The sequence below is a fragment of the Amphiura filiformis genome, chromosome 5 (assembly GCF_039555335.1).
Source record: "Amphiura filiformis chromosome 5, Afil_fr2py, whole genome shotgun sequence".
NCBI lineage: Eukaryota > Metazoa > Echinodermata > Ophiuroidea > Amphilepidida > Amphiuridae > Amphiura > Amphiura filiformis.
Window position 1 is genome coordinate 55,965,751 of NC_092632.1, and position 25,592 is coordinate 55,991,342.

A 25,592-nucleotide genomic window follows, 5' to 3' on the forward strand; every position below is an offset into this window, starting at 1 on the left:
AATAAAGTTTAGACATCGGTTACAGCGATGGTTAAAGGTCAATCAATTATCCGGGGTCATTTGAGGTCACGGTGGGTCAAGGCATTTTCAGTTTCTGTTCTGCTCTGCACGATTTCGGTCTTTTTTGCCCTCGATTTTGTAGTGTGTGCTAAAATAATTCTCACGTAAATATCAGCAACAATTGCCAAAATATCATGTCATTGATACTAGCTAGACTTGCAGGTATTCGGGTATATCGCCCAGTTGCGGCTGTGTGGTGAGTAAACTCAGTAAAGTTTAACCAAGCATTTTTTCATTGGCCATTGCTTTTGATTTTAATCTAAAAGCCATAATTATATTATAACATTTCTGTAAAAATAGATCAGTATTTATTTTCCATAAAATGTTAGCTTTTACTGTCAGATATGTCCCCTTTTAATTTTGAGCCTAACAAGTGAGGTAAAGCTTCGTGTCAAAAATTGCTGTGTGTGACAGTACGGCGAATCCTCTCGTTTTTCAATAGCTACGCATGGCGATTTTAAATACTCATTGGTCCTCGCAGTAGATCAACTTGGGGGGGGGGAGCAGACCACGAAGAAATAAAAAAATTAACTTTTGGCCTGCCTTGGACTGAGAACTCTGCCATAGGCATAGTGAAATGTTTTATACTCCTCCTTTATCATGCATATTGTTGCAAGTTTTAGGCTTAAATATTTGTTTTTAATTGCAAGCTACAATAACCAGGTTCGCTCACTTTTTGCACAAAAGGCATGCCATAGCCAATCCAACAAAGTAAACATTTTCGTAATAAAACTACATTTAGTCACCACATTCAATTATAAGAGTAATTGCTGTCTGTATTTTGTTGTTGTCACAAAGTATTGAAGGTATAAAATAAAATAGACTGATGTGATTAATGACAATGTCTTCTCAATTATGTTCATTTTCAGTCAGGTACGGTGCATGGCAGGAGGAGAATCTGGCTCAGGAGCTGGAAGGGTAAGTTTAAATAGGAAGGCAACTATTTCTTGAAAGCTTTAGTCCATACAAAGAAGTTTCTAACAAAAAGATAAGAACCAACTTGTGGGAACTGTTGAAGGACTGTTGTACATGTAGGAACTGTACATGTAGAAAATTGTAAGAACTGGAAACGAACCCCAAAGTATCATTACAATATGTAACAAAGTTACAGGTATATTTATTTGTTCAAAAAGAATGTTTGGAATCAGTTTTGTGAACTAGCTCGCTGAGTAAATAGGAGCGATAACCAAAAGGAGAAGAATCACTGAACATTTGACATAATTATAGTACAGGCCTATGGCGATTGATACCATATCGAATTGTATTTCGCTAGTGCTTTTTAATTTGTGACAAACTGGCAAACTGGAAGTATTTCTACGTGGTTATGTTACTCACAGTAATCTATGCTTTCTTCTTGTGTATGCTTCGTTATGTTTAGATCAAAATAGAAAAAAGCCTTTTGATGGACAGACAAACAAATGAACATGAACACACAACATTTCCCTATTTTAATTATATTACCATTCGATTCGAGTATAGTCCCACTCCCCATTTTTGAAAAAATTCCAGAAATTGTAAATTGTCATACTCTATTAATGATTTCAAAATGCATTGAATTTGTATCCATTTTGAAATCATTATGACATAAACACAAATTATCACTTTGCATATTAAAAACACATAGGCCTACAATTTTTTTTTGTAAGTCAACCATGAATGATCCTAGCATTTAGCTATAGGTCCAGGGACACTCCAAAACCAAAAAAATAAATAACTTAAAAAAAATATAATACATTCGAGTATAATCCCACCCCAATGTTGAACATTTTTCACCAAAAAACAGGGTGGGACTATACTCGGATGAAGACGGATTATGTTCTGTGTAATACGCCTTTTGGAAGTATAGCGGGCACAAAAGGAGAGGGCGTACTTTGGAGTGAGTAAACTTTTGTCAGCTGAGAAAGCATACAAAAGTTTACTCACTCCAAAGTATGCCCTCTCCTTTTGTGCCCGCCATACTTCAAAAAGGCTTATGGGCATACTCCTTGGTTGACTGGCTGAATCTAGAAACTGTTACCGGCAAAGACAATAAAGAGGCAAAAAAATGCAAACTTTAACTGACCTATGGCAGGTCAATAAGTGACTACTGTACAAAAATATGTGTTTACAGATTCATTTAATTCGTACCGGTACACAAAACACAGGGTTAGTAGTGCCTTTGGAGTTTGCATTATAAATTTACTATTTATTCTGTCGGTCCGTGTCACGTCACTTCCGGTTGATGATGTTCGAGTGAAAACAAGTCCGTGATTCGATTTTTGTTGATGATTTTTGTCATTGGTGTAATGTAAATTTCGATCGCAAATAGTCAGTGGAATCAAACAACCGTTTCTAAGTCTTCAGAGTGAAAGAAACTTACCTAATTTACCGTTTATATGGTCGAATCCAACGAAAAGTGTACACGGCATGTTCAGGGCCATAACTTAAAAGTAGTAATCAATTGGCATTCGTTTTTGTATTGTGTTTATTCGCTTTGATCATACGCCAAGCGCCATATATAATAAGACCCCTTCTGTGAAAAACTTAGACACAGAGACCCCAAAACATGCTATTTTTACCCATTTTTTCAAAGTATTTTTAAAAACATCTAAATCAGTTATGAAAAGAAGTCATTGGATTGAATCTAAATTTTTCACATATTTGTACATAATTATGAATTTTTTGTGATAATTTTTTGAGTGGTATTTTTTTACATTACCTACGAATACAATTTTTCATAGCACTAGATATATCTTTAAAAGATTGAAATCACTAATAAATGCATAATTGATACAAGCTTTGATATGTCCAATACTGAAATGCATTGCATTAGGACATCTTTATTATTGTGTTTAGCTGCCAGAAATTCTAAATGGCACAAAGGTAGGTTTGGTAAAAAATATGCATTACCTCCGAATACATGTTAAAAGCTGTGTCATTTCCACAAAGTGAGAGAATAGTAAACAATAGTTAAGCAATAGGTGCAGGGTAATACACTCTTTATTTCTACCAAGTTTCAACAGCCTGCGTTTAAATATTTCTGAGATGTCAACAATAAAAGCAAGTATTTGTAGGTAAATTTCGTAACCGAATGTTACCTACTGAATACAATTTGACATCATGACAGTATTGTGAAACACCGCCATTCATGCCAATGCCCATATTGGTACATAACGAAGGCCTGTATGTTTGCTATCAAATCATATGTCAATGAAAGTTGCGAATTCACATACATGCCCACCATGCAAAACTGAATACGGCTTAATTGTTGAAAAATATGTACTGAAATAGACGACGGTCTGCTCATTTGAAAGAAAAATCAGATTCAAAGAAGATTAGAAGGGGATAAATACTTGGATTTGTCAACTGTCATGTGTGCTTCATTTTAAATGTTTACCGACCTTCTGGTTTCTGAGTAATTTGTGTCCAAATTGATTTATTCGAAGGTAACTTTTGACGTTTTCGCTAAGGTTACCTACGAATACCATGGAAAAACGACTGTTCTCATTGTCTCATGATCTAGACAACACAGTGATGGACCCTGGTATAAAGCTAATTGTAGTTGCCCTCAAACGAAAGGCCACAAGACGTAACTGACTCCAAGATGGACTTCACAAATCTGCAATAACGGTTTTAAGCGATTTGTGTGCAATTACACAAATTAAAGTCATTTTAGTGCCTTTGTTTCTTACTTCAATCCTCTTTCAACCGCTGTGAACCGACATTATTAATACATGATAGGGTCTAAAGTATCAATAAACGCACATAAAGAAAATAATACATTCAAGTGCTTTATAAAATGAAGTTTTGATTGCGATATCCACCAAAAGTCTAATTCTTACCTACAAATACTGAAATGTTACTTTAATACAGCATAATACATGACAAGTGTAATGAAGTGTCCCTACCAATGGAAATTAATTGTCAAAAACTTTAAGGGGTACCCAGGACACTATTATTACCCATATACGGATTCATTCAACAATTATTTATTATGTAAAATTGCTGATTAACTACTTGTATATCAAAATGAAGTGGTCAAAATTTTGCTAAAAGCATCAAAAATGTTTGATCTAAGGTAATAGCATTTATTCATTTGGACGTACCATCTGAAAGAGATCTAAAAACTACCATTTTATGAATTCATTACCATTATAGCAAAATTTAAACCTCAAAACTCAATATAGATATTGTTAAATCGCTCATGTTACCTACGAATACCCGGGTTTCTTCATCTTTTCATTGTATAAAGCGTTAGGTTTATGCGTATAATTCCTAATATTCTTGAAAACATATATCCTACTCGTTCTTATACAATGTGTAAATTGATTCATACTCATTTGATAAATAAAATACAGAAACTGACCTAAACTTCATTAAAAAAAATAAACTAGCATAAATTGACTAAGATCATATTGACGCGTTATAAAAATAAAAACAAATATTTTCTGGTTGAGCTAGCATTTTCCTGACACCCTGTGGTCTACACTGTACATTACACGAAAAAAGCGTTAATGGGAATATTCCATTTGTTTTAGGTTGATTAGTATTGCGATAGTGAAAACATCCTAGTGGTATTCGTAGGTAACATTGGGTTTTGATATCACATTTACTATCACACGTCCTGGATTTATTTTTCAAGATTAGTAATGGCACTTTTGGTTCCTATAAGGCCAATATGTCATCAATCAATGGGCAAAAGGAAAAAATTGTGGAGACATTTTTATTTCGGACTTTTATTTTTGGCCCGTGGACACTTTTGGTTGGATTCGACCATATACTGACAAACTTATAATTAAATTCCATGGTCGAGTGTGGTTTTTTCCGTAATTGAATGCCACTCCAGCAACATCGCTATGTAGCCTCCTTCACAGCCGGTTTCTGTTGTTCGCAACAAACCGTGAGCCACATGCAGTTTGGGCCAGAGACTAGAGATAGCCCGGATGTTCGACCGACAGAATTTGTGAAAAAAATCCCTTGCGTACCTTCCCTTTTCCAATCTGTACCTTCCGTCGATTCATAGCTTGCTGATTTCTCCATTATTTGCTGTCACTGATATCTCAAATTAAAGAAAACATCCATGCGCATAATATGGTTACCTTGATTTTTTTTCAATCTACCCTCACCTTTGCTAGTATAAGGTATGATTTTATAAACTGCTACCTATGTATTGGCCAGTTTGAAATAGTTTTTACAGTTATGTCCAAAGCTTGAATTCTATAAGTTGTCTTTTTTTTCTTAACCTACCAACAGTCTGATTCTGAACTGACAAAAACCTTACCAACAGTAAGTGAGCACAAGGGTGGATCCAGGGGCTCCCGCTCTAAAAAATTGGGGAATTGGAGAGATTGCATAGAAAAACTGTTCAGATGTGGTGAAAATGGGTGATTTTGACCCTGATTTGCAGTTTTCTGACTCCCCTATAGAATGGCCACCATGTAACGTATGAGTCAATCAGTTTGGTTGAGCAAAGTGAGCCAAAACATTATTGAGTGGGGCCCCTTTCAAAATCCTGGATCCGCACCTGAGTGAGCATGTACCATATTTTTTGCTGTTTTGAAGTTTGCAAACAACAAGTGTGTTATATTATCCTTATCCCTAGTTCCCTAAGAGGATTGTCTGCAAACTAATGAGGTAATCTTGCACAAATGTGCAGTTTAACTGAATCACATAGAAAATAGCATGTCCTGAGATTGTTGATAACTTTCCCTAAAGCTGTGCCTTTGTTAGCTCGTATACATGTGTGTGAAGAATAATGTCTAAACAAACTAATGAGAGGTCATCTTTTACATGCAGTTTAACTGAATCACATAGAAATAGCATGTCCTGCAATAGAAACTCAATTAGTGATAACTTCCCCCAAATCACCAAATGTAAGTTTCACGTACATGTAGGGTCGAGCATAGGGTGCATGCAGACTTGAGTTTAAAGGAACAAAACGATTAATAATTTATTAATTTGACATTACTTTGCGACTGTAGGTTAAAGACCACCAATAGGCCTGGGCGATACATTGAAATACGACGAGGAACTATTTGTTTTCATGGCATTAGAAAAGACTGCATTAAAATCGCTGAAATTGATCAAGTTATATAGCCAAAAAAGTACTTTGTAGGGTTTGATGCTTCAAAATGGTATATTTTCTCTCATTATTTGACATTTTTGTTGTAATAGTACCAAAATTCATACACGCACGGCTTCGGTTTTTAGTAAATAGTCGCCCTATCATATTGTAACTTCCAGCTTCGAGGGCGCACTGTCATTTTAAGGTGTTTACGGTGCAGTGCGTTAAAACAAAAAAAGTCTCAGGTCAACCTATGTTGAATTTTTTGATCATTTGGCATCTAAATCATATAGTTTCACCTGATATTAGTGGCATTGAACTGTGAGAGTTCTGAATATGAGAAAATTGCACCCGAAATTAGGCATTTTCCCATTGAAACCCGTGTAATACATAATTAGTGGTATTTGACCTGTAGCACATTGAAACCCATACATGTGCATCATTTGGTTTGAAACAAAGGTGAAAGGTCATATTGACTAAAAGAGGTAATTTTGACTATGCAAGAAATACTATTGAAATGCCACATCATCTATCATGTCTATTATAGCCTACTTCAGTCAGGTACTCAACTGATTATGCACATCATTTATGACAAACACTTATCAACTTGTTATTTGTTGAAAATTACATTGTTATGCAGATAATTTTTCTTTCATGCTTCAAGAGTTACCATTTTTTCTTTCAAACTTCTGAGTGTTCATATTGTGAAACTTTGAAACAATGTTAATTTTTTGTGACTTCAACTCGCATGAATTTGTTTACCAGTTTAAACATGTTGGAAATTGATTTATTGTGTCCAATAACATATACCCAAGTGTTTCACATACATTTTAACACAATTGCTTAATACAGCACAGATTCTAAAATTGTCACTTTGGGCTGTTTCACATATATTTTACCACTATCATTACTTGCTGATACAGCACTGATTTTAAAATGATTAGTTTTGGTGGTCATTTTGTATTTAATAAATATGTTCCACTACTTTGATTTTCAGTGACATATTTCTTAACTATATCTGGGGTAAAAAAAATGCTTGAATGATTTCTGTTGCAATTGGTGGTGGGTACATCACAAGATTCACTGACCTATTGTTTGAAAATAGGAAATTTCAATTTAAACAGAAATCAAATTGAACTGTTTCTTTGACCATATTTCTTGGTACTTACAATGTAAAGGTTCTAGATGCTTTGAGTGAAATGAATGTGATCTGCACCCAAGTGCAGTCCTTTAGTAATTTAAGATGAGATAAGACCTATTAATTTGTGCTGTGAGTTGTACATGTAGAGGAGCAGATCCCCATTAACTAAGCAGGTAGAATTTCTGTAACCAGAGATCCACTTCTGATTCTACCTGAATGCGATCACACAATATTTCACTGCACATCTGAAATGCATGCATAAAATCCTGTTTGTATTAAAAGTAGTTACACAAAGGTATTTGCAGAGACAGTTAACTTACAGTACATACAAATAACTTACACTTAACTATAACTAATCTGATAAATAAAATTCCTAAGGGTTCAGGGCATATCTCAAACTTTTGTAGTGGGTATGAAAAGAATGACCGGACCCATGTAGGAACTGCTGTTAGGGACAGCTGCTGAAGAGGCATATTTTAGGTACCGGTCCTGCCAAGTATTCTAAGGTACCTTCATGTTGCCTTTATTTCATGAGATATTAGAATTAAAATTTTACAAAAAAAAACCCAACCATTATAATTGATGATTGATGATGGCGAGTCGTATCAACACTCTGTGTGTTGGTGATTTGCTCTATACATGTACCTGTGCTTTTCTTGACGAGTCTGCTGTCCTGAATATTTTCAGCCCTGAATTTATTTTGTTCATTCTAGACATCAAACCAGAACTCAGCTTTGATGGGTTGAGCCAATCGCTGAGTGTGTAAATGTGGAATAAACAAGATAATGTACCAAAAAAGGGAAACATACCCTCCATTAATTCCCCTTCTTCTCATATACGCTGGCGAAATGATGTAATAATCGGATTGACTACCATAGCCATAGGTGAAAACAATTTTTGAATATACCGCGCTGCACTACAAGCAGGTTGCGCTTATCACCTGTGTATGTCTGCAATCATAGATGGAATACAATACCGGTCTTTTCAAAGTTTCTAATCTTACAGGTGTGAGTGATCAGCATGATCTGGTTCAATGCAGAGGTACCAGGTGAACGTACCAGTGCAGCACGGTATATTCAAAAATTGTTTTCACCTTATTGCTATGGTAGTAAAATCCAATCATTACATTACTTCGCCAGCGTATAGAAAACCTTGCATTTCAAAATGTGAGTGTGAACATATTGATAGAGTAACCAATTCATCACCATCAGTAACTTTAGGTAAATGTTTGATAGTACTATAATAGGCTATAGTATACAAATATTGACTGCTATGAGGGGCATGGTTAAGATTATAGGCCCAAGGTGATCTCAAAACCATGCTATGACCCGAGTCGCAGCCGAGAGTCATAGCATGGTTTTGAGATCACCGCGGGCCTATAATCTTAACCATGTCCCGAATATGAAGCAGTCAATATTTGTTTTATATACCCAAGCCAATGGGTATGTGGATGTTGCGATTGCGCAGTTTGAACGGGACACACATGACCGGTCCATAGTTCATTTCCACGACCGGTCCATAGTTCATTTTGAGGGCATAGTTAATTCAATGACTGCACTTTCAACCAATCAGATGACAGGAATCTATATATGAGGTATAACAGTTATTATTTTTTCTTAGTTATGAAGATAATAGAACACAGCATGCCTTGAGTTCATTCATCTTTACAATACAAGATGGCTGGTAAGAAAGTAACTGAATGATATACTAAGGGCTCATATTGAAATTTTTTTTTTTTTTTTTTTGTGCGCCATCCTGCAGCTTTCCTGTGCTAGCCTTCTTTTGTTATAATCCTGTGCTGGGTGTATCACTGATGCATATAATCCATCCGTTTTATGACCGAAGCTTTCCTGAGGCGCTTAGCTTAGCGGGGAATCCTGCCTTCTTTCTGTGTGAAAGCGTGGTAGGGTATTTCAATATGAGCCCTAATATCTACTGAAGCCCACCCTTTGATGAATTGTGTCCTATTATTTCCACTAGGGTGGCGGTACTGGAGGTTCTATCCGTGATGCTGGAGGTTCATTCGGCAAGATGGAAGCAGCTCATGAGGAGCAATATTTCAGGAAACTTGTGAGTAATTAATGATTCTGGTGTTGTATGGTGTAAAAGTAAATTTCCTAATTATGTGCCGTTCATTCAGTGTATGCGAGGGTGAACGCAGAAAAGATAAATAATCACTCTAATTGGCTGATCAACAATCATGACAAGGCGTTCAATCACTGCGCAGTGGTGATCATCGAGCGTGTGATCAGTGCCATCAAGTACCTGGAACTCTCAACAATTAGGAAATTTACTTTAGGCAAAGAATGTATTAGTATGTCACGTAGCTACTCCAAATGATTATAATTAACACTTTAAGTTAGTGAAAATATTTCATTACACAAGTTTTGGAAGTTTTGATCATCTCAAGCTTTATTTTTGACCGAGTCTGAGGTCGGGAGGGGGGGGGGGGGCACATTCCGCATTGGGTTTAGAATCTTTGTAAGCTCTAAGACATTCTTAGTTTTTTGCCTTTTAAATATACATAAGTGGAGCCATTTTACTATTTTTAACATCACTTTCAATATCACCCCCCATCTTGTTGCTCTTTTTATGATGAAATACATGTATCCAGTTCTGGAAATGAGAAAAAAATAATAATTATGACCCCATTTCCAGAAGATTTTACATCCTTTAAAGGCCCATTCAGTGATTTGCTCATCAGGACAATCATGGAAATAATCGAAATTCAGATTTGTGTACCTTTGTCATTGTTATAGATAACATTGCCTGCTAGTGGTATAGCTGAAAGCTGTGTATTTTAGTACAGGACCGGCCTGTAGAATCCGTGACCAAATCATAGAACAAAAGTTTGAGAGTCATTTTGGGATCTATGATTGATTCTGAATAAATTTAGCTTGGGCTCACCTCCTGAAACTTCCGGGCATTCCGGGGAGAGGTCAATCAAGGTCACATGGGAGTCAAATTTTCAGACATATACGGCTAACTCCACAGAAATGGTACATTTGCATGAATTTTAAAAGTTCATTCAATGCTTCCAAGTTATTGTTTCCTGTAAAGTAGACTAACAAAGCTTTCAGAAACCAATCTTGTTTTTTGCCTCGCATAATTTTATACATTTTTATGACAATTTGAAGTTTGGGGAATTGGAACAGCTTCGTGTATCCCAAATTTTGTAGGAAATTGCTGATCTTATGAGTATTGCAGATCCTAGTGTAGATGCACAAAAGATATGTATTAGTGGTTTAATATCAGCTTTGATATCTTTACTGCAATTCCAGAACAAAATTTAAACCCATCAGTATCAGTAACATTATAAATGTACATACTACTGCCTTCAAATATGGGTATTAAAATGTCCCGTCTGTCACAGAAAAACATCAAAAAGTTGTTTATTTTCTATATTTTAATATATTTTTTATTCAAAACTTAATTCCTATCTCCTATCAAGTAGGCCTCATATAAAAAAAAAAGTAAAATTGTTCACTGACATTTAGTATAGAAGATATTCCATCTCAAAATGTGTCCCGTCTGTCACATTTTAGCATCTTACCATGTACAATCAAATGGGGGGAAATTCTCAAGTCAGACATTTTTAGTTTTTTACTTCAGATTCATATTCTGCACTAAATTTTGGCCAATAAAAAATGATTTAATGCTCATTTTGACAATTAAAATTCCATCTGGCAGTCAAACCATTGTAAACTCTAAAATTTTTATGGGTACTGGATGTTTGAGGTTGACTCCCCTCACATGAGAGGTCTCAAATGATGTTTAAGGTAATATTTTATCATGATTAGATGTTGTTTGTAATATCTGTGTGAAAATAAATCCCACAAAGTATATTTGAGCAACTCGCCATTGCTCTAAAGAACACTGTAAAAAATGTTACAAAATGGTCCCGCCTGTCACGTCCCGCCTGTCACGACTTTGGCGAGCCCAGGTATAAAAATCTCAGCTTTGTATTTTTTGAGTATGATGTTTACTGAGAGTTTATGTACCAATATTTAATTTTGACAGCATTTTTCAATAAATCTCACTTGAGAACAGATAGAGTTTTGCAAGAAGGTACTTTTCTAAAAAAAATGATGTTTTTTCCGTCCCGTCTGTCACGCTGTATTTCAATTTGCAACCATACAGCCATTGAATCACTTGGTTTCATCTTGTGTGTTTTAAATTAAATTATGACATGTTCTCTTTGACTTGGAGTATAAAAGTTTGGGATATGTCTTGTAGATTTTTTTGTTGAGGCATTTGAAAAAAAAAAGGTCCATCTAAATGTCCCGTCTGTCACGCTGGAGTTAGCCATACATGAAATCTAATTTATATACTGACAGTACATAAATTAGCTCCATGCATTTGAACGGGGCCTCAATTTTGACAATTACTGCTGTTTTCCTCATATTTTGCCAAATTTTTTCATTTCAAAAATACCTTATGTCTAATGACAATTTTAATGACTTATCCTTCACTTTTAGACAATTTATAAACAATTTAAATTTTTTGCATTTTCGCCAGGATCACTGAAAGGGCCTTTAATATATTAAATCTTGCAATCAATCTGAAATAATACCTGTAGTGTCACTAATTATTTTATATACAATGTCATTTTTGTCTATGCAGTGGCGGATTTAGAGGGGGGGCACACGCGGCGCGCGCCCCCTCTATTTTTGCAGAGTGGCGCCTGACTTTGTATGGGCGCCGAGCCGCGGCGGCGGTGGCTCGGCGCCCCCTCTATTGAAAATTCCTGGATCCGCCCCTGCTATGTACATGTTTGCTGTATTATTAAAAGTTCTTTTTTTGCATTCCTCTTTCCTGCAGCAAAGTGAACAGTTCAAAAACCTAAAAAGACACCACGATGATGAAATTGAAGCTCACGAAAGGGAAATCCGTAGGCATCAAGAAGAGGTTCACCGACTAAAGAAACGTGTTGATGAAATTGACCAATTGGGCAAGAAGGGCAGTGATAGCGATTAATAAAGAGACTATTATAGTTTTGATTCATTTCCAGTAGACTTTGTTCTCCAGAGGTGTCAGTATTAACACCAAAATTTACATGATGAAACAACAACAGACTTGTGCAGGATTGCAGTAACTTACATAAATATGGGTGGATTTGCTGTTTATGTTACGTAACCGAAAATATGCAAATGATTGCTTACTATACTTTGTTTGTAAATTATTTTGTTTGATTATAATATATGTGAATCTGAACTTCACTACAGAATGAACACCTTGTGCGTTATTTGCATGTAAAATCTAAATCTTATCCAATCGGACGACAGTCGGCAATAATAAAATTGAGATATAGACAACAAATACGGATTAAAAGACAATAAAAACATCAGAAATATTAGTAATTTTCTAATCAATGTAGATTTTAACGCAGATAACCTTACATTTAAAAAAAGATAGAAATGTTAATATTTCAATTTTCAATATTTCTTGACTTTGGTCTGAGTAGGTCATATCAATTGTGTCACATATTTTGTTTTTGCTTCAAAGCACCATATGTGATGCGATCAACCAAAATGAGTCGGATGTAGGGAATATCGATTTTGAGATATGGCCAATAATAGTAACACCAAAAATGGTCATATCTCTGGAACCGCTAGACATATTTTGATGGGGTTTTCAGTGAAATAAAGCTCTGAGAATGCCGCATGTAATGTAATTGAAACCTGAATTTTTATTTTGATCGACATTAGACTCATTTTGTTTGATCACATCACGTATGAACTATCCTACACTAATAAAAAAGTGACTCAAATTAATCTCATATTTTCAGTAATGTATATTTTCCACCCATTCACTCACTCCTAGTTCTTAAAAGTTTGAATTGTAGTGGTTATCAAGTCTGTTGTGTGAACTGGATATGAATATTGTTGTTGGTATATTTTATATAATTCTCAAAACAAAAACATAGAAATAAGGCCAATTTACAAGTTCTTTAATCTTAGAAAGTGTAGTCCATGTAATAATTTTCAGTGTCCTGTAACTCGTACAGTAAAACATAAGAATATGTAGGAAGGGATGTCTTCAAATCCCAACCACCAGCACCTTAGCACAACTATTAGTTGGGCCTGGTTTCTATTGTGCCAAACAGCAGATGTGGTTAAACCACCGGTTCCGGCAGGGTGCTGTGAGTTAGGTTTTGAATCCATCCCTAAAAACATTTTCATTATTGCTCAGTTGTTTTGAGCGTGCTGTGTGCGCTATGTACATTGTACTCTTAGCATGGACATTGTGAATTCTTAGGCACCAATACTGCAATGTACAATCCACTTTAGGCATACAGTCATAATGCATTGTGTTTGTGAAAGTGTAACATGATGTGATGTGATCAGTTAACTTTCCAGTGATTCAGCATTTCTTACAATTAAAATGTGAATATAAAACAGAAAGAGTTGATCTGCAAAATAATTAATCCAGACACTGCTTTGATTTATTACGAGTTCATTCACAAGACATTTATTGTTAGTGTTCTTTCCATATTTTGGGTCTGTAATTTGTGTGCATGAGACTATGTGTGATAAGAGAATTTGTAAACATGCAATAAATATTATTAATCAATATATACTTCCGATGCATCCTAAGATAATTGTTTCTCTCTGTGTACTTGAAGGGTATCAACTGTTTCTATCTTAGGCCTTTTCCAACTGACATTTTATCAAACATATCACAAAGAAATTACCCCCTTCATTATGAGATAACTCAAAATTTATTAATCAAATTTTAAAATTGAAATGGCAAAAAGGAAGCCAGTTTTCTGCAAATTTTGATATCTTGTGTGTCTTAACCATGATGTGTTGCCATAGTGACCCTTTGAATGAAAAAGATGTAGATTCAAAAGCCGGAATGCACAAACAAGTTAGACCAGGTCTAAAGTTTTAGACCAGGTCTAACTTAAGACCTGGTCTAAACAATGATGCACAACAAAGAGTACCAACTTCACCATGTTTGTTTGTCGCTCATCATGCACATGGAGTGCAAAATAGTGCATCTCCCGATTATTTACCTGGCACATAGGTGACGAGCAAGTATCATGAAGTTGGTTCTCTGTTTTAATACCTCATTGTTCAGACCAGGTTTAAAGTTAAACCTTTGAGTAGCTTTTAATGCAACATTTGAATCTGCATCTCTTTTTTTTTTCATTTAAGGGGTACTACACAGTACACCCCTGGCCAATTTTGTGCCTATTTTTGCACTTTTCTCAAAAACTAGAGCGCATTGGTGACAGGTAAGATATGTAAATTATAGGGGCAAAGACTACAATTACTGCACTGAAAATTCAGCAACTCAAGGCAAGTAGTTATTGATTTATTGATCAAATATTGGTTTTCCCTCATTTTTGACTAACTCCACAACTGTTATCTGTGCTGAAATAAATCTCCAGTGCAGTAGTTGTAGTCCTTGCCCCAATAATATACATATCTTACTTGTCACCAATGCGCTATAATTTTTGAGAAACATGGAAAAATAGGCACAAAATTGGGCAGGGGTGTAGTACCCCCTTAAGGGGTCATCAGTTTCAGTTTTGAAATTTGAGTAGTCTCATAATAATGGGGGCGGTATTTACTTTTTGTGATGCGTTTATGTTTTAATCAATTTTACTCCCGAAATGTACGTTTCATATCCTGAAAAATCTTGGTTTGTGATTTGCATCAACTTGGTTGGTAACTCTTTATAAATTTGATTTTATAACAAATTTTTTAAATAGGCAAAATATTCAACAAAAAGTGCATTATTATTCAAGTTCGAAAACAAAACCCCAAGATTAAACAAACCCTATAAAGAGAACAAACCGAAAGTCCTTTAAACAAAAGTACTTTCAATAGGAGGCTGACCCTCTCCCCCCTTCCCTGAATGCAAGTGTGAAATGGTGGAAATTCCAATCAGAAAGATTAACTTTGACCGATATTTCAAGTAGTTTTTATGTTATCGGACTTTTTGACCCCCTCCGCCCTAATGGAATAAGTTTCTATAGGCTCGTACATCATCCAACTTTCGGTTTGTTCCCCAAAATCTAGCAATAAACTAAGTTGATCAAAACAAACGGGTTTTTCACCAACTTCTAATATCAGTATCTGGTGGTTTACATGATGATTTCCTATGACTGGTTGATAGGCTACAACATCAATATGGAGACAAAGCATTCTTAGTCAAGTTATATTTGAAGTCTTTATTATTATTATAAGGCACTTTACAAGTTACATTGGACTAAAAATACAAGATAACTTGAGGTGAATAGGCAAAATCACTTGTCGAGGAATTATTGGATTTCATTTATGGTTCCATTATTTTTGCCCATACAGCATACATTTCAGTCCAATATGCTGAAAATTGCATTGAAAAAATATTTTCATGCAGCAAAAAGAATCTTTTGGCATTTATCATGAAATCAATATAAACGCAGCCAAATTAAAAAGTCACCACTAGTTCCATCCCCATTTTAATCAGAGTCTGATGAGTTTATGGCAAAATAATTTATATAATAATTTTCTATACACTTTCCTCACAATGATTAAACTTTTGATATCAAATTTGGTATCAACCTTCAAAGGAAAGTGTATAGAAAATTATATAAATTATTTTGCCATAAACTCTGATATCAGACTCCGATAAAGCCATAATGTGTGATTTGCTTCACAGCGACGCCCTCAATTTTACTTGCATTTCTACTTTTTGCATAATTATAATACCCAGTGGTGTACTAAAATACCACGCAAAAGACTAAGCCTAAAGTGCTTTAATAACAGTAAAATTTAACTTTTATATTAAAACCGGTCGACCGGTTTTATTCAGAGTTCATCGATCAACAGCTTGCTAACATCTCCCGTGGATGTCAGCTTATGTGTACACACGTCGAGCGTGATTCTCCGTGCAGTATGATATGTAACGATCGGCGAGCGTTGTACACGCATTGTAGGTGTTGTAATGAAATTGCAATTTTCTTCGTTATACCTCATTTAGTCTTCGTTTATTTGGCTCGAAATTAAAAGGGGATAATGTGATCAGTGAAAACAAACATTTAAATAGGAATCTATTCTTTATGCAAATCACACATTATTGCTTTAAATGGGGATGAAACTAGTGGCGACTTTTTAATTTGGATGTGTTTAATATAAATGACCACTTTCCTTGATTGCATCACCTATTGCACACACTCATGCACTAAGATCACCTACCCTGTTTGCAATAAACTCAAACCTAAGATAAATAAACTATATCCTATTCATAATTTGACAAGACAAAATGGATCTCCATTACATAATTTATGTAGTAACTCTCCTCTGCTCCCACATCTTAAACAGTTATTTCAGTATTGCCATCCCATGAGTTTGTATATTATTTAATTAATGATGTTTGATAAAATAAACAAATCCAATGTTTTTTACTCGCTTTCAATGACAGGTTATGTCATCTTGATCACAGATGTCCAGGCTCACTGTCCCCCAGAAACTGGTAGTCTCATTGCCAAGGTTTGGTGTTTGCACAAGCAGTGAGTCGTAGATGTGATCCAGAGAATATATCCCTGTCTCGATTCATGGTTTTGTAGCCCCTCTTTTGATCCAAAATATGGCATCACAAATCTGGTATATGATTTGTCGGTGTATTACTATTGAATCTATCAATAAAATACAACTAATTGTGAAATCTAACTTTTACTCAATCAACATCCAGCACTCAAATTTGCTAGCTAAAATATTTCCTATATGGCCACGCGTTTTGAACTCGCCACCCAAAAATGGTGGTGTTGTTACGCTTTTCCAAATCGAGACTCGTTCAAATTGTTATATCTCTGCTTAAACAAAAGGTATTGAAGTGTGTTTGGTGTCATTTTGTAGCTATATAAGTGCCCTAACAGACCTCCAAAGGAGAATTGTTTATCAGCTAAGATAGTGGAGTTAGAGTTGTTTGAGTTCAGAATGACCGAGGTGGTGGATGAGGCGGTGGCGGATGAGGCGGTGGTGGTATGTACAAAGTCTATGGGAAATAAAGATTTTGTGTGTGTGCGTTGAATCAACTGATCATATCTTTGCATCCATATGGGCTACAGACATGGTTAAGAGCTCTTTTGAAAGATTATTAATTCTGCTAATTGTTTTTAATCATTTTTAACTCTTTATGATTGGTTTAGTCTATAAAATGCAAACGTTTATGTACAAAACTACCCGTTTTCATATTAAACACTGTAGTAAGCAATGCGGATGTCTTCAAAATCTAAAAGTTGCTGTAAATTTTTAATTACTTATCCTATCATAGTCAAAGTTTACATTTTCTGAGAGGAAATTTGATGAGGAATCTAAATATGGACTTACTTTTTGTGTATGGGTTAGGGGTAAAATGTTTCAGTTCAAAATATGTTGAATTGTAAAAAATTTGAACATATTTTGGGACACCCTGTATTCGAGATTAACAAACAGCTGTGATTTTTTTTTCTTCCAGAGTCAGTAGGCTCCCCTAACCTCTAACCAAATCAATGTTGTTTACTTTCAGTTTATAACTGCAAGTTAGTAATAAGCAATGCATTAAATGACCCATTTTTATTTGGATTTTTTTTTATTCCACCCTGTATAACTTCAAGGTCACCCTGTACAGTGAGTTGAAATGTGTATATTTAAATTGCTTTTGCCTTCAGCTTTCCAAAAATGTATACTTTTGCTAGTTTAGGGTTGATAGTTGTGGAGATATTCTAATTTGAAACTTGATTGGTGTAAAAATTCATAATATTTGTGATGTAACGCTAAGGGTGGTGAGTTCAAAACACGTGGCCATATATTAAAATAACACTAGAGTATTTTGTGATCCTAGCATCCTCTTTTTATGATATTTTTCAGTAGATATCAACAAAAAGATTTTTCAAAAATTTCAGCTGATTCTGATTTTGTGTTTGCGAGTTATGCATGATTATGTGTTGATACACTGCTGCATAGGTCAGTAGGCCACTGTGTTGTAATTTTGCTCTGGTGTACCAGAACGTAATTCAAATTTGACAATATTTTTGCTAAATGAATTAATCTGCAAAAAATTTTTTTGTACACAAACATTATGTAGCTAGAGGTTTCTAGTGGTATTAAAAATCTCAACTTTTTTGAGAAAAGTGGGTGATGAGGCTGCGGATCACGAAATGCCCCATTAAAACAAACTTAACAGAAAATGTATGGTTAAGTGCTGCATGTAACAATTGGCACCTTATTTGTATAAATAATTCTGAACAAAATTTTGATGACTCACTTTGCAAATGTTACAAATTGCTTTAATATCTTGGTTGCTAAATCTATACCTCAAGAACTCCACCTCCACCTATCAATGTCATGAAGAAATATACAAGCAGTGCTCACATCTAAAAACTTAACACTTAACTGGATAACTGCTACGTGTATTAACTTACTAGACTATCGTCTATCATCTTCTTTTTCGCATTTATTTTAACATTATTTGTGGAATAAATTTGGGCTTGTTAAATTTCTCTCAGGCGTGTAACTGTTTAGAGTTTAATACATGCCCGACTGGCTAGTGCCAAAAAAGTTAAGATCCGGCCCTGGTATTACCCGGTACCGTAATATGAAGCAGGCCATCTGGGACTAAAACTAAGCAAGGCCTCAGATTCGACAAGAATCACTGAATCGATTCTCGTAATATTTGTTGCGAGAATCAATTTCTTTCATTGAATCATGCAGTAAGTGAAGTGACTCAGATGGTTTTTGATCCCCGCAAAATGGCACGAAATCTAGGCACTGCTAAGAACCATGTCCCTGCCCCGCTTCATGCTGGATCAAAATAATTGTTTTCAGTTCTGGGAATAGTCATCATAATGGTCACTGGAAAAACACAAAGTCATCTCATAATTCTGATCTTCCACTCTCTTTCTTCTCCAACTCTTTCTTTTTCTTTTCATACACCCCTGTCAAAAATGCAATCTCCTTCTGGTCAGGTTTGAAGTCAATGTTCTTAAATTCTTGCCATGATTTCTCCAGTCTATGAACTGTAGTAGCATTCTCCATTTTCCTTGAGATAAATCGCAATGTTAGCAAATCCTGAGATATCAAGTCACAAGAATCCACGGTACATAAATCAGTTAAGTGATGCCCACTGAGTTTTGGGAAGAACTGCACACCAGAGGCTTTCTCCAATTTCATCAGTGGGACTTGGTACTGTTTCAGAGGCTCTTTGGATTTGATTGGTTCATTAGGCACAATAAAAGCACCTGCAAAAGGTCCTGTGACACCTTTTTGAGTTGACTGCAAAGCACCCTCTGTGACAATGACTTTGTAGAGATGTGTGGGTACTGCAACATTATTATCACCAATGACCTATAAAGTGAAATAAAGAAAATAATATAATTATACAACACAGTTCAATGCATAAACATAATAATATTATGTTACAGTTCAGAATTAGTTGAACACTGCATTTATCTTGATTTTAGGAAGAACTTGGTAACATTACCGTAATTACTGATCTATGTTGTCAGCGAGTTCTGATGTTCTTGGTCTAAAAAAAAGACTGTCGACAACATCGGCATTTATGAACATATTTCATACATCACAAAGAATTTGTGCAATTTCTGCTATATTTTATAACAAACCAATACAGTATCAATGCAGTACCACTGGTGGGTCCTGTGCAATAGCAGCATTGGTACTGCGTAGGTATTCTGTGTGTAGGTGGCCCCAATAGGAATCTTGTAGTGTACATTGAAGCTCCAAGGCACATGATGTCAGCATTGACCATCTATAATCACCTTACGATTCATTTGAATTCTGACTATTTACCTGATACTTGATATATTTTTTCCCATCTTTTCCTTCACTTGGTAAGAACAATGGTCCGCTGATGACTCGCACTTCTTCAAAGTGCTCAGGTAAATGTTCTCTACAGTAGATCTCAAATCGATTCCAAAATCCTCCATTGTTATCGATGTCTTGAGGCACGATGTTAGATAAAAGGAATGTATCATTCATTGCCTCCTGTGGAAGAAAATAATAATTGCAATGAAATGTTATTATTGCACATCTGCCAAACGTCTGTACATTTTGAACAACTTTTATTTATTTATAACATTTGGCCGAAGCCAGGCTAAACCCAATAGTGCTCAGAGGCTACTAAATTCAAGGGATGCTTCCAGATATGACGGGACAGGGATATGGGAAGAGGTCCGATTTTAGAAGCAGGAGGAAAACCGGAGCACCCGGAGAAAAACCTGCGAGGACGAGCATGGATCGGCAACCAAACTCACATGTGGCACCACAGGGAATTGAACCCGGGCCACAGTGGTGAGAAGCGAGTGAGAAGACCACTGCACTAACCCGCCCTCCCTAACTATGTCCTTTGTACATTCAAATGATTATCATCAGGAGCGTGGTTCCCAAAGCTATCGTGACCAGTTAGGGTTCTTACTGAAATGCTAATACATAGGGAGGTTTCAGGAATACCCACTTCATCCTGGGTTGAGAATTGTTTTGTTCATGGCATGCATTGGTAAATCTTGGCCAGGTGATTACAATCTAATCTATTGTTAACACAAAGGCAGGGTGCATGGATTCCTTATTCCTTCCTCGTGCAGTAGACCCCCTGGGGGTTACGGTATTTCAAGTTGTACATCATAAAACAAGCATTTTTTCATGGCCGAGCGCAATACATTCTATGAGCATATCTAATTTAGGGTATCAAAAACAGCAAAAAGGGTTACTAAAGATGTTACTCGAAAAGGGTAGCTAAACTTGGTACAAATTAGACATTTTAAATGAGGTACCTTTACAATGTGTAGACAAGGAGATCCATTAATGTCACCACAGCAATAACAGATGCTGTGACACTGGCTCAAATTAATTTAGCCATTTCAATGCTTGTGTAAGACTTCCAATGCAAGTTTACCATCAGGAGTTTAACCTAGAGAAAGGAGCGAAGGACCCATCCACTACTGCGCTGGAAAGGCCATAGCTGTCCAGTTCCCACTACCTGAAACAGAGCAGCTAGCAAACAACTGAATGGAATGGAGGCATGTCTCTCTCTCTAGAATGCTAGAGTACTTCAAGTTCTATGGTGCTAAGTCAAGAAAGTTCTATTTGTCTATTGAGAAAAATATTATAAATAGATATATTTTTTTTGTATGGATCTGAACTCTCCATTTCTACTGTACCTGATCATGTTTGTTATTCCCTGCTGGTGCCATATGACCTCTTGACCACCCACTTCTCTTGTAATCTGAATTGTTAGCAGCAAATATAGATGGGAAGTTGTCATCTGCTTTAAAATAGCTATGTCTGCGATTTGCGGAACCTGCAGTGAGTATATTTGGAAATAAGTGTCAGCACTTGACCAAATTAGATGAGTAAAAAAAAAAGTCAAACAACAAAAAATCCAAAGGGAAATGATGAAACTATCTCCTTCTGTGATCATTAAAGAGAACTTATTCTAGTATTTAGCATATATGTGATGCAATCAAGCAATATCAGCTGGAACTCAGAAATATTGAATTTTCAGTTTCTTACAGGATAGTAAACACATCTTCAAAGCTGCATATTGAACAACCAGTTCCAAAGATATGAGCAGTTAAAGATTTTCCAAAACAAGAGGAAACAAAAGGAAATATTTCCTTTGTTTGGCTATATCTCAAAATCAATATTTCCGAGTGTCGACTGATTTTGCTTGATCACATCACATATGTCACAGGCATTAATTTTGCCTGCCCAGGAGCAAACTGCCTGTCTAAAATGACAGGTGGCTAGCTTACACCCTGCTCATTATAGACTGTCATACTTTGTGACATCCCTGACATATTCTGTTACCACACAGTTCACTTGGCTTGTTCTTAACTTATTGGATGGTTGCTATAAGACCGCCTATGCTGCCATACATCACTGACATGTCCTGTAACCCACACAATTCACTTGGCATGCTCTTCACCTAATGGATAGTTGCCATACCACCTGCCTAGGCTGTCATATATACTTCAAGACATCACTGATATGTTCTGTAACACACACTAGTATCCATTTGGCATGACCAGGACTTGATGAATGCACGCCATAAGACCTACCTATGCTGTCATACTTAGTGATATGTTCTGCAACCCACACTGGTATTCGCTTGGCTTGGTCATAGCTCAGAGCATGGTTGCTGTAGAATCGTATATTAGGTCCTCTATCTGGGACTCCGTATTTTGTGAAGTCTTTCCTACCTCCATAAGGTTTCATATCTGGAATTTCTATATAAAAGTTAGAAACATTTGAAGATTTAGGTCATAGCTTGAAAATGACATATGTAGTGAGATGCCAAATGAGAGAGAACTACATACCGTACCTCACTCAGAAAAAAAGCAAGGGGATTTTTTTTTTGCAAATCATCTTGATACACATTAGCTGCTGGTGGGTGGCATCATGTGCACACCTACAATCAGTGCCATATGCCACTTGCTCATCACTGCTTCGTTCTCAAAACCAGGACTCTTACTGAAACATAATTTTTCACCAGGTTTGCCGTCTTTGCAAATTTGTAGACCAGACGAATGGGTCACTACATAACTGAAATCTTTAGCATCAAGTCTATGAAATTTACCCAGGTAGTGGGTTGCAACATAACTGAAATCTTTGCCATTGGGTTTATTACACCCATCGCTGTGTGTAAGTTTATAAGTTAATATGCCATAATTTCCTTCACCTTTTAACTGAACCTGTGTAGCACACTGTGCACTTTCCTGCTTCATCATGGGCTGGATCATGTAAGAATACAATGAGTAGAGTGTTATAGAGGCAACAGATCCAGTGGCAACACCCGAACCAAACGCATATCTGAATGACGATGCCATATTATTATGCTGATCTTCCTGTAAATACTACCAAGTCTGCATCTGTGGATGAATTATAAAGAATTATCAATAATGAGCATACATGGGTAAGTTAGAAGTACCATTTCACTTAAAGCCTTAATGTACGATTTCCGTTATTCTTTATTAAAAATGTTGAAATAATATTAGTAATAACTGACGGGAAGGATTGATGTAACAACAAAATTTAAGCCATATTTAAGCAATATACCTAGCAATATATTGGGCTTCAAAGCCTTAATCCATATATGTGACCCCTCGGCACAACTGAGCCCGGATGTCGCCAGTGCCACTATTGAGATATGCTCCATCGAACTTAATAATAAACAATAGGAAACAAAGGATTTATTGACTGTTTTATTGATTTTTCACTACTTAAATGTCAAGTACTATAGACATGATATACATCATTTTAAAGCTAATTTCAAGCAGAATTTTAATGGATTTTGACAAATTGAACACTTTTTGTAGGCCTATTAACTTGTCATTGAACACTAAAGTCTACCGGATATACCCCCCCCCTCCGGTATACCATACCACTTTAAAATATAAATAATGACACAATGAATTCAGAGTGTAGGCCTACCATGAGGTCTTTCAGATTCGTAGCTTGTTACATGAATCTGATTGGATTCTCGTAAAGTTTTGTGAGAATACAAAATACCAATACACAGTGTGGAGTACCTTTAGAATACCCTACCACATCGACGGCGCCGCGAAGCTGCACCTTTTTTTGTAAAGCTACGCCGACGTCGGCGCGAATGAGTGATTAATGGGATATAATTGGATTAAGTAAAAGATAGAACGGCGCGAATGAGTGATTAATGGGATATAATTGAATAAAGTAAAAGGTAGGTATGACCCAGATTTTAATGTCAACGTTTAACTGAATAAAATATGCACTGGTGAAGGTAATAAGTGTTATGGGATTAAATGAATTGTGTTTATTATAGATAGTAGTGATGCCATATTTGTATGTAATTTGTATTTAATTAACACCTATTACGCATAAAGTATGCGTAATAGGTGTTAATGTACTAAAGTAATAATGATTGATTACATCGAAAAATAATGTTAATAATAAGGATGATATAATTATAATTACTATGACGTATAATAGGCTGATTTTAATTGGCTATGAATGATGATATAATTAAATGTATTGTGATGGATAAGAGGGTGGTGGTAATTAATTAATAGCGAACATAATAGATATGAGTTTGAAGGATAAGAGGGGTGTTGTAGTTAATTAACAATGATTGTTAGTAGTGCTAAAAGTGATATTGATAAGACGAATGTTAATTAGTGGTTTAATTAAGAATGCGTAGTATTGACTGTATGGAGTGAATGCGTATGACGTAATGAATAATGATGTGATTGTGGAAATGAAGGTCTCCTTGTTGCTGTGCTACAACGACGCCGTGAAGGTATTGTTGTTGCTGTGCTACAGCGACGGCGCGAAGCTAGACCTTTTTGAGTGGTCTACACCGACGGCGGGAAGGTAGACGTTTTCCGTGTGGCTACACCTACGGCGTAAACGTGCACCTTATGTAGTGCAACTTGTTAATGTCGTTATGGTAAGAAGATATCGTTGTTGCCGTGCTACAGCGACGGCGCGAAGCTATACCTTTTTACCGGGCTACACCGACGGCGCCAAGGTATGGCTGTTGCCGTGCCACAGCGACGGCGCGGAGCGGTAACTTTTTACGGGGGCTTCGCCGACGGCGCGATGCTATACCAATTTGAGGAAATGAATGTAGGGTAGGTAGGTATCGTTGTTGCCGTGCTACAGCGATGGCGCGGTTATACCTTTTGACGGGCTACACCGACGGCGAAGGTATGGCTGTTGCCGTGCTACAGCGACGGGGCGAAGCTATACCTTTTTACCGGGTTTCACCGACGGCGCAAAGATATCGTTGTTGCAGTGCTACAGCGACGGCACGAAGCTATACCTTTTTACGGGCCTACACCGACGGCGAGAAGGTATCGTTGTTGCCATGCTACAGCGACGGCGCGAAGCTATACCTTTTAAGGGGGCTACACCGACGGCGCTAAGCTTGACCTATTTTCATAGGGATATACCCACGTGGCAGATATACTCATAGCCCTAATTGTTAAAGTCCTCATATTAGCAAATGAGTGTGGTCACAGAAGGTATCGTTGTTGCCGTGCTACAGCGACCGCGCGAAGATATCGCTGTTGCAGTGCTACAGCGACGGCGCAAAGCTATACCTTTTTACGGGCCTACACCGACGGCGCGAAGGTATTGTTTTTGCCATGCTACAGCGACGACGCGAAGCTATACCTTTTTACGGGGCTACACCAACGGCGCCAAGGCTATCGCTGTTGCCGTGCTACAGCGACGGCGCGCAGCTCTACGAAGCTATACCTATTTACGGGGCTACACCGACGGCGCAAAGGTATCGTTGTTGCAGTGCTACAGCGACGGCGCAAAGCTATACCTTTTTACGGGCCTACACCGACGGCGCGATGCTATACCTATTTGAGCAAATGAA

General features: G+C 36.5%; 2 protein-coding genes across 4 annotated transcripts; one reads left to right on the forward strand and one right to left on the reverse strand.

Annotated features, from left to right (window-relative positions):
* The first annotated feature begins 56 nt into the window (after positions 1-56).
* LOC140153414 (ATPase inhibitor mai-2, mitochondrial-like) lies at positions 57-12,267 on the forward strand. Of its 2 annotated transcripts, XM_072176168.1 has the most exons (5): positions 57-256; positions 930-978; positions 5,293-5,325; positions 9,225-9,314; positions 12,066-12,267. In XM_072176168.1, the coding sequence occupies exons 1-5, from the start codon at positions 195-197 to the stop codon at positions 12,219-12,221; spliced, it is 390 nt and encodes a 129-aa protein (XP_072032269.1). In that variant the 5' UTR covers positions 57-194; the 3' UTR covers positions 12,222-12,267. The 2 variants fall into 2 exon arrangements, with proteins under 2 accessions (XP_072032269.1, XP_072032270.1); XM_072176169.1 differs by lacking the exon at positions 5,293-5,325 and having other exon boundaries at positions 60-256.
* A 6,024-nt stretch (positions 12,268-18,291) lies between these two features.
* On the reverse strand, positions 18,292-23,119 carry LOC140153415 (nuclease EXOG, mitochondrial-like). Of its 2 annotated transcripts, none has more exons than XM_072176171.1 (5): positions 22,911-23,119; positions 22,291-22,449; positions 21,391-21,530; positions 20,024-20,218; positions 18,292-19,561 (listed from the first exon to the last, which is right to left on the reverse strand). In XM_072176171.1, exons 1-5 carry the CDS (start codon positions 23,056-23,058, stop codon positions 19,091-19,093), a joined length of 1,113 nt encoding a protein of 370 aa, XP_072032272.1. In that variant the 5' UTR covers positions 23,059-23,119; the 3' UTR covers positions 18,292-19,090. The 2 variants fall into 2 exon arrangements, with proteins under 2 accessions (XP_072032272.1, XP_072032271.1); XM_072176170.1 differs by having other exon boundaries at positions 22,291-22,458.
* Positions 23,120-25,592: the final 2,473 nt, after the last annotated feature.

Bases quoted from the DNA above. Each gene is read 5' to 3' on its own strand.
- LOC140153414 (XM_072176168.1), top strand. From the start codon at position 195: ATGTCATTGATACTAGCTAGACTTGCAGGTATTCGGGTATATCGCCCA. The intron at 979-5,292 runs GTAAGTTTAAAT...ACCTACCAACAG, and splicing joins CTGGCTCAGGAGCTGGAAGG to TCTGATTCTGAACTGACAAA. The intron at 5,326-9,224 runs GTAAGTGAGCAC...TATTTCCACTAG, and splicing joins TGACAAAAACCTTACCAACA to GGTGGCGGTACTGGAGGTTC.
- LOC140153415 (XM_072176170.1), bottom strand. From the start codon at position 23,058: ATGGCATCGTCATTCAGATATGCGTTTGGTTCGGGTGTTGCCACTGGA. The intron at 21,531-22,290 runs GTAGGTCTTATG...TACTCACTGCAG, and splicing joins CACTAAGTATGACAGCATAG to GTTCCGCAAATCGCAGACAT. The intron at 19,562-20,023 runs GTAAATAGTCAG...TTCACTTTATAG, and splicing joins AAAAATATATCAAGTATCAG to GTCATTGGTGATAATAATGT.